Source organism: Notamacropus eugenii, chromosome 4 (genome assembly GCF_028372415.1).
Source record: "Notamacropus eugenii isolate mMacEug1 chromosome 4, mMacEug1.pri_v2, whole genome shotgun sequence".
Taxonomy (NCBI): Eukaryota; Metazoa; Chordata; class Mammalia; order Diprotodontia; family Macropodidae; genus Notamacropus; species Notamacropus eugenii.
In genome coordinates, this window is record NC_092875.1 from 10,268,615 (window position 1) to 10,277,501 (window position 8,887).

Sequence of the window (8,887 nt, forward strand, 5' to 3'; positions counted from 1 at the left end):
GCCCTCCCTCATTTCTAACTTTTGTATGAAGGAAGACCTAAATGATAAACTTTTATACATTCTCTGTAGTAAAAGGCTTTGCAACCATTACCATTATACCATTTCTGTCCAGTATGAAATTTCTGATGTTAAAACTTGAGTATGATGCCCTATTAGAAGGTTTTTCCCACATGCATTATATTCATTAGTTTTATCTTTGATATAAAATCTGTAGTGTTCAATAAGTTCTGAGTTCCAGTGGTTGAAAACACAAAATATATTACATTCATAAATGTTTCATCTTGTATGACTTCTCTGATATTCCATTAGGTATATCTCCTTCATAAAACCCTTCCTACAATCATTTCTGTAAAGCTAGCATTGATAGTGTTTTAAGGCTTGCAAAACCATGTACATATTTTACTTCTTTGGATTCGCAAAGCAAGTCGGTTATTACTCCTCATTTAAAAATGGAGAAACTAAAATTGAGAGAGGTCAAGTGACCTGTCAAATAGTTAAATAGCTACTTAAGGCAGAAACTGAATTCAGGTCTTTCTGACTCCAAAATTGGTATTCTTACACACTTTGCCACTTAAGCGCCTTATCATAATATTAAAGTTTCTCTCCAGTATTTTTTAATTTGCAGTATCTTCTTCCAAATAAAGGCTTTATTTTCCTAAGAAATTAATAAATTATTAAGTTTCTCTCCAGTATGGATTATGAGTTTCAGCAAGTTCTCAAAGTAATCTCCCTGGATAACTTTTCCAATTTTATTAGGTTCTTTTTCTTATTTCTAAGATCTAATAGGATACAATTTAATAATTTAGAATAATTTAATAGAATAAGATTTAATAATATGTCCTCTCTGCCAAAAGCTCTTCATTACATTCCAAAAGTTTCTCTCCTAGATTAAATTTCTGATGTCCAAAGGTTGTCTTCCAATTGAAGTCCTTCCTACATTCTGATGAAATCTTTCCCCTGTGGGTTTTCTGATGTTCAGTAAGAATTGTCTTCCTGCTAAAAGCCTTACCACACTGATTACACTGATAGGGTTTTTCTCCAGTATGAATTTTCTGATGTTGAGTAAGGCTTGTCTTCTCTCTGAAAGCTTTTCCACATTGATTACATTCATATGGTTTCTCTCCAGTATGAATTTTTTGGTGTCGAGTAAGTCTTGTCCTCCTGGTGAAGGCTTTCCCACACTGATTACACTGATATGGTTTCTCTCCACTATGACCTTTCTGATGCTTACTTAGTCCTGTCTTCTGACCAAAGGCTTTCCCACATTCATTACATTCATAAGGTTTCTCTCCAGTATGAATATTCTGATGTTCAATAAGTGTTCTCTTCTGACTGAAGGCTTTCCCACAGTCTTTGCATTCATAAGGTTTCTCTCCAGTGTGAATATACTGATGTTTAGTAAGCCTTTTCCTCTGATTGAATGCTTTCCCACATTCATTACATTCATAAGGTTTCTCTCCAGTATGAATATTCTGATGCTCAGTAAGTGTGTTCTTCTGATTGAAAGCCTTCCCACATTCATTACATTCATAAGGTTTCTCTCCAGTATGAATATTTTGATGTTCAGTAAGTGTTCTCTTCTGATTGAAGGCCTTCCCACATTCACTACATTTATAGGGTTTCTCTCCAGTATGAATTTTCTGATGTCTTGTAAGTCCTGTCTTCTGACTGAAGGCTTTACCACAATTTTTACATTCATAAGGTTTCTCTCCAGTATGAATATTCTGATGGCAAGTAAGTCCTATTTTCTGACTGAAGGCTTTCCCACATTCATTACATTTGTAAGGTTTCTCTCCAGTATGAATTTTTTGATGTTGAGTAAGAATTGTCCTCCTAGTAAAGGCTTTCCCACATTCATTACACTGATAAGGTTTCTCTCCAGTATGACTTTTCTGATGGTCAGTAAGAACAGATTTTCTACTAAAAGCCTTACCACATGTATCACATTTGTATGGTTTCTCTCCAGTATGAATTTTCTCATGACAGGTAAGTCCTGCCTTGTGACTGAAGGCCTTCCCACATTCATTACATTGATATGGTTTCTCTCCAGAATGAATTTTCTGATGACTCCTAAGTCCTATCTTCTTATGGAAGACTTTCCCACATTCATTACATTCAAAGAGTTTCTCTCCAGTATGAATTCTCAGATGATATACAAGGCCTGACTTCTGACTAAAGTTCTTTCCACATTCATTACATTTATAAGTGTTGTTTCCAGTATGAATGTTCTGATGTCCATTTAGTCCTGCCTTCTGACTGAAGGCTTTCCCACACTCATTGCATTCATAAGGTTTCTTGACCTTTTGAATATTCTGATTGTCAGTACATGTTCTTTTCAGCCTGAAAGCCTTTTCACATTCATTACTTTCATAAACTTTTTCTCCAGTAAGAATTCTATTATGGATAGTAATGTCAGCTTTCTGTGGGTAGACCTTTTTAGACTCATTACATGCATAAGGTTTTTCTCTAGTATGAATTCTCTGATGTTGTATAAGTCCTGCCTTCTGACTAAAAGCTTTCCTACCTTTATTACTTTCATAATAGTTTTCTACAACATGAATCATCTGATTCTGAGAATTGTTTATGTTACTGGACAAAGTCTGATCACACACATTTCCTAAATATGCTCTCTCTCCTTTATGCTGACTGTGATTTTCATTAAGGTCTGAGTCATAACTAAACAATTTCTCATGTTCATTATACGTAGAAAATATTTTCTTTAAGGAAATTCTCTTCTGTTTATTCAGGTATGAATATAATCTGACTTTCCTTTGCTCTGTATCCCAATGATGAAGAAGATTCCTTCCCAGAGATATCTTATGTTGTGGGAAGAGGATTTTTCCTTGGCAGAAGCCTGCATTACATTTTCTATATGCATGTTTTCTAATATGATTGGAAGTCTTCATTTCAAAGATCTGCGTATGTCCAAAAAGTTTCTCTTCAGCATTGTGTCGTTTTCCTAATAAAGCACAACATTCCCTGGTTTTGCCAAACTTGGAGACATGGAGATTGCCCATGTGCATTCTTTCTTGGAATGGTTCTTCCATAGAGAGGCCAGTTTTTGGGGTGGATTCCCTGGTTTCAGGCCTAATGTCCCAATCTGAAAGAAACGTTTAAAAGTGTAAACATCCCTTGTTGCCCGTACTTTATACTTCGCCCAAGCTCCCTCTTCTCCATCAGAAACATTGTTCTCATTCACTTTTCTTGACCAGTTACACATTGCTCCCTTTCAGAGACACTACGTTCTAGATAGACTGTCCTCCCAAAACGACCCCCATATCTCACTGGCAGTCCTTCTTCACCTCTGCCTCTTCAAAATTCTGATTTCAAAGTCCCTTTTCCAAACAACCAGATGTGATGTTGCTGGTGATGATTCACCTGCTTTGCACTCACTCACTCACCTGGACAGGTGCTTCTTGGGCCATCTCCCTCTGACATCCAAACCACTTCCCCTCGCTCCAACTGGTCAATCACATCTGGTTTGAAAACTGCTAGTCCTGCACATTGGAAATGCCAAGATGCTGGTTCAGAAAGCTGGCTCAGAATGTAATCCATCTCTCACAGGGAAAAATGGAAATGCTAGGAAGGCCTAAAGAGAGAGACAAAGGACTTCTGAAGGATATCCAGTCCTGGGCTCCTAGGATGTACAGGAAAATGCATTAAGAAGTGAATTTGACCCCAGAAAGGACCCACCAAGACAGTGGGAAACTTCCATGTCTCTCCAGTGTCTACACTGGAATTTTAGAGGAGAATCTCAGACTTGAGGGAAAAAGAACAATTGAGAAAGAACGTTAGGGGTCAATGAACCTGCCAATTTCTTTCACCTGGATACAGGCAGGAGCACCCTGGCCACAAAAGGATAAGCAACCTATAGTTTGTCCATGAGAAACCTTTACTAGCAAACACTAGTACCACAGTATGATACCACAGTATTTATTTATTTATTAAGGAAAGAAGCAAAACTTGTCCAATAAGAAGTCTGCCTCACCAGGGGAAGCCATCCTTACCCAGCCAGGCCAGGTTGCAGTAGTTCTCCAACATCACGTCCCTGTACAACTCCTTCTGAGAAGGGTGCAGATGTCCCCACTCCTCTGGTGTGAAGTCCACAGCCACATCCTCAAAGGTCACTGATTCCTAAAGCACCAAATATATTTCTGCATCTCCAGGTCCCCTTTCCAATATGGACCCAGGAGGTCAAAGTTGGTTTTAACAGAATCAAATAGGGGAGAAGGGGCCTCAGAGGCTATCTAGTCAAACCCACACCTGAACAAGGACTGAAGCCACAACTTCCTCAACAGGTGAGGACAGCAGCCTAAGATGGAATGCCTGAGCTCAAGAGTTCTGAGTTACACTAGGACTAAAGTCAATCAGGTGGCTCTTCCAACTGGAGCAATGATACAGCAACTCCCAAAATCAGAACTTTACATAGTTCCTATTAATTCAACACAACAGACCTTTCATTTGGTCACTCTCGAGTTCAAGGCAAAGGACACGAAAACAAAATGCCCAACGAGCTCTTCCTTCAAGGGCCTAAGTTTTATGTGGGATAAAAAGAAATACAACGTGTACATAGGTGAGTAAAGGAAAGTTTGTTTGAGGAGAGCCTGCACTATTGGTCAAAGGGACTTGGCAGAGGAGGTAGTAGGTGACCTAAGCCTTGAAGGATGCCAGAGGATATAAGGGATAAAAGGGCACAAAAAAGGCCTTCCCCACACCAGGCCCTGCACTACACACTAAGGATACAAAGAATGAAATGTCCCTGCCCTCAAGGAGCTGACACTTTAACAGGGGAGACAACACAAGGAGATGGGTGGCTGGGCATGGGAGTTTTGAGGGGGTTATTCAAGTATGATGTCAAGTAAGATGGAAGCATATGCCCTAGATCCCTGTAGATGACTTGCTGCATTGTGAAATATGATTTATGGCTGGTTACTGTGATTATGCACACCTTACTCATTCACCTTATAAACATAGCTGACATACAGGGGCATCTAGGTCCAGTGGACAGAGCAACAGCCCTGTGTGTTCAGATGTGGCCCCAGACACTTACCAGCTGTGTGACCTTGGGCAAGTCACACAAACTTGCCTCAGTTTCTTTGTCTGTAAAATGACTTGGAGAAAATGGCAAACTACTCCAGTATCTTTGTCAAGAAAACCCCAAATGGGGTCATGGAGGGTCAGACATGACTGAAACAACTGCACAACAATATAGCTGACATATGAATGAAGTACCTGGGAGCTGGGGGAAGGGGACAGAGGTAGGAGATAATAGTCTCTGGAGGTCAGGTCCATAGTATCAGGACAAAGATGAGATTTCAGGAAATCAACAAACTTTCGCATACCTGGCAATCCTTGCTGGGCAGGAGTATAGGGGCCATTCTCCCTTCTCAATGCTCCCACTGCCAGGGAAAGCACACAGTCCTCAGGAACAGAGCTGGAGAAGAAAGGAGAACCATAAGTAGGAACAGGACTGAGCTTCCCTTGTAGCCTTCCAACCACATCCATGAGATGCCCGACACCACCTTGCTGAGTTAGAGATCTCAGAGGGAGCTCTGAGCCATTCCTTATAATCATACTAAATAAGTCGCAAAAGTCAGAACACTTGTTATAAGCAAAGCTCTGTTCGAGGCACTGAGGCAATGGGGAGAGAAAGAGGTCTCAAGGACCTTTCCTTCTGTTGTGGGTGACACTCCAGAGCATGCCGCTAATGATTGGACAGTCTTCCAGGGGGAAGAAACGTACAAACACAAGTCACTTTGAAGTTTAATCTGCCTCTTTAACATTTCCTCTATTCTTTAAGACTAGACAATCAGCAAAATAATAAATCAAACCCTGATCTGTGGACTTAGTGTTTTCCAAATGCTCCCAAAAGATTCCAAATCTCCCTGGTTGCAGCAGGCACTGGTATACACCTGACACGCCACGTAGAAATACAAGAAAGAGAACTACGTCCTGTTACTGTTGGGGAAGGGGAGGGGAAATCAGCATCAGGAAGGGCCTCCCAGAGGAGTTGTTTCTGAAAAGGGCCTTGAAGGAAAATAAGAATTCTGAGACAATGAAGGCAGTGAGGGCAGATCAGGCAGGGGCTGATGATGGCATTGGGGGTTGGCCTAAAGAATACATGCAAGAAGGAGACAAAATGTTTCCCTTAGGAGAGAACTAGTCATTTAGGTCTCTATATAGTCTGGGAATATTATGTTAATGAAAGAACCTCAGAACAACATTCCTGGGTTGGTACATGGATTGGGGGCCAACGTATATGATGGAAATTAAGTCTGGATAGACTGAGAGGAGCCAGAGAGAAATGGGCCTTGAACACCAGGCTGAGGAACTTGTACTTTGTCCCTGGGAGCTATTACCTATTACTAGCTATTACCTACAATTACAGATTCATTCCCAGGCCTTGGGAAGGATATTTTACAAGTTCTTCAAAGACTGCCTGGATGGCAACCCAGAAGCAGGTAGATCAGTTAGGAAGCAAGTAAGGCTGTAGGAGTGACACATGACAATGGCCTCAGCCAAAGTCCTGGCTGTGCAGGTGAAGTAAAGAAAATGGAAGATAGGTGCTTCTCTACTTCCACCTGCCTCCTCTTCCCCCACCCTCCCTCCCCACCCTGGCTTCCAGTCACAGAAGTTCACTACCTCTGTCATCCTTGCCTTTCACTCATCCACATCTCACACATCTGGTCACCTGCCAAGTCTAATTTTACTACCTCATCCACCATTTTTTTGTCCTCCCCTCAGATTCAGCACCCAGGTTGATCCCCTCATCACATCTTACCTTCATTTACTCATACAATAACTTAATGTTTTTTTCTTCATAAAGAGTAGGTCTGACCATGTTATCTCCGTATCCAGTAAACTACAGCGGTTCCCTTGTTGTTCAATTGTTTCAGTTATGACTCTTCCTGGCCTTATTTGGGGTTTTCTTGGCAGAGACACAGAATGGTTTGCCATTTTCTTCTTCAGTTCATTTTATAGGGAAAGTGTCACACAGCTAGTAAGTGTCTGAGGCCAAACTTGACTCATGAAGATTCTAAGCCCAGCACTCTGTTCATTGTGTCACCTGGATGCTCAAGTGGTTCCTTTCTGCCTCTAATGTCAAATACAATAAATATCCTTCCAATGTGACCCACCACACTTTTCAGGTTCTTATACCTTACTTATATACACTGTTTTCCTGGGATTCTGGCCTCCAAGCTCTGCCTCCGACTCAGTGGTCCATCTGTTGACTAACGATGAGCATTTTTAGGGGCTGCACCCCATGCCTGGAACAGCTTCCTTCTTCATCCCTGGTTCTCTTCCAGTGCAGTTAAAATCCCATCTTTGACAAGGCTTTCTCAAGCCTCCTTAATGCTACTGCTTTCCACCAGCTGCTTATATAGAATTTATCCTACACATCTTGTTTGGATCCATCAAATAACATGCAGCAAACACCTGCAACATGCCAGCCACTGTGCTCAGCTGTTTGTATGTTATTTCCCTCATGCGACTGAAAGCTCCCTGAGTGCAGGAAATGGGGGGCTTTGGGCCTCTCTTTGTCTCCCTAGTCCTTAGCACAGTGCCTGGCACACAGGAAGCATTTAATAAATACTTGCTGCAAGTCTCTCCTCTCTCTGTCCTGTCTTCTCCATGGCTAATTCTAAGTCTCCCATTGCTCCCTATCACCTCTAGGATGAGGTCAACTCCTCTGGCATTAAAAGCCTTTCACCACCTTGCTCCAAGCCACCTTGCCAGGCCTATTACTAGTCAGTCTACAGGCCAGCTGAATCCACCTGCTTGCTTTCCTCACTTGTGATAATCTACCTCCCACGTTCCTGCCTCACCAGCATTAGTCGTGTTCCTAGACAGAGAAGAATGTGGATGGGGGGAGCAATGATTTCCGTTTGGAAATGAGAAGAGAAAGACAGGTGGGGACAAGGGCAGAATCTAAGAGTTGGGATGGGCCTTGGCCACTGCATGGGGAATACAGTCTGAAAGGGAAGAAAGGCCGAAAAGAACAGACACAGGACAGCCCAGCATGGGGGGACGAGAGGGAATGGGTCCATGAGACCAAGAGGGCAGGGATAAAAGAGGGAAGACCCAAGGAGAGAAAGAGGGAGCCTAGAGGAAGATGGGAAAAGAAAGGGAAGGTGGAAATGAACAGCAAATTACAGTAGAGGAAGGAGAAGAGGAGGACTAGGTAAAATGTAGAAAGAAGCCAGAAAGGGGACTGGGAAGAAGGAAGTGACGTGAGGAAAGTCAGGAGCAAGGACATGGGGGAGGGGGAAGAGAGGAGCTGGGAGGTGAAAGGGAAGGGTCTGGGGGAGGAGGGCAGGGGAAGGGGAAGGGGAGGAGGGGGAGGAGGGGAAGGGCAAGGAGCAAGAGGCGGAGGGAAAAGGGGAGGGAGGAGCAAGAGGAGGGAGGACTCCTGAGAGATGACAACACAGAGCTCCATCCAAGAAGGTGAAATGGAACCTATAGGGTCCCAAAAGGAAATTCACCAACAGAGAAAGGGGCGGGGCTAGCGGAAAGGGCACATGAACTGCGCGTGCGCCAGGACGCGAGAGGCGGAGCCTAAACTGTGAGCGTGCGTGCGTGCCCCAGGGCGGGGCCGAGGAGGGAATCGGGGAGAGAACGACTGCGCAGACGCAGACCCGCTACTAGGAGATGGAGCAACTCACCTTCTCTCCAGGGGCACCTTAGGAAGGAAGAACGCAGAGAAGCATGGCGTCCGTGGCTTCTCCCAGACTCTCGCTGCCCACTCACTCTATCTCAGTCTCCACCTAGTTGTCTGAAGGAGGAGGGGTTCTACAGCCCCAAGTACCCTCGCCCGAGGCGACAGCGAACTACGGAAGCCTGGAAGCCTGAAGAGCGCCGGAAAAGCTTGACTTCCGGAATCACCGTA

General features: G+C 43.3%; 1 protein-coding gene across 3 annotated transcripts; it reads right to left on the reverse strand.

The window, feature by feature from the left end:
* Positions 1–725: 725 nt before the first annotated feature.
* Positions 726–8,887, reverse strand: LOC140498946 (uncharacterized). 3 transcript variants are annotated; one of them, XM_072599748.1, is made up of 5 exons: positions 8,664–8,887; positions 5,343–5,434; positions 4,008–4,134; positions 3,402–3,497; positions 726–3,100 (listed from the first exon to the last, which is right to left on the reverse strand). In XM_072599748.1, exons 2-5 carry the CDS (start codon positions 5,376–5,378, stop codon positions 828–830), a joined length of 2,532 nt encoding a protein of 843 aa, XP_072455849.1. In that variant the 5' UTR covers positions 5,379–5,434; positions 8,664–8,887; the 3' UTR covers positions 726–827. The 3 variants fall into 3 exon arrangements, with proteins under 3 accessions (XP_072455849.1, XP_072455850.1, XP_072455851.1); XM_072599749.1 differs by lacking the exon at positions 8,664–8,887 and adding an exon at positions 6,782–8,271; XM_072599750.1 differs by lacking the exons at positions 5,343–5,434; positions 8,664–8,887 and having other exon boundaries at positions 3,402–3,589; positions 4,008–4,096.

Coding starts and splice junctions, on each gene's coding strand:
- LOC140498946 (XM_072599748.1), bottom strand. CDS start 5,378: ATGGCCCCTATACTCCTGCCCAGCAAGGATTGCCAG. Junction 4,135..5,342: donor TGCCCAGCAAGGATTGCCAG/GTATGCGAAAGT, acceptor TTGGTGCTTTAG/GAATCAGTGACCTTTGAGGA. Junction 3,101..3,401: donor CCCAAGAAGCACCTGTCCAG/GTGAGTGAGTGA, acceptor CGTTTCTTTCAG/ATTGGGACATTAGGCCTGAA.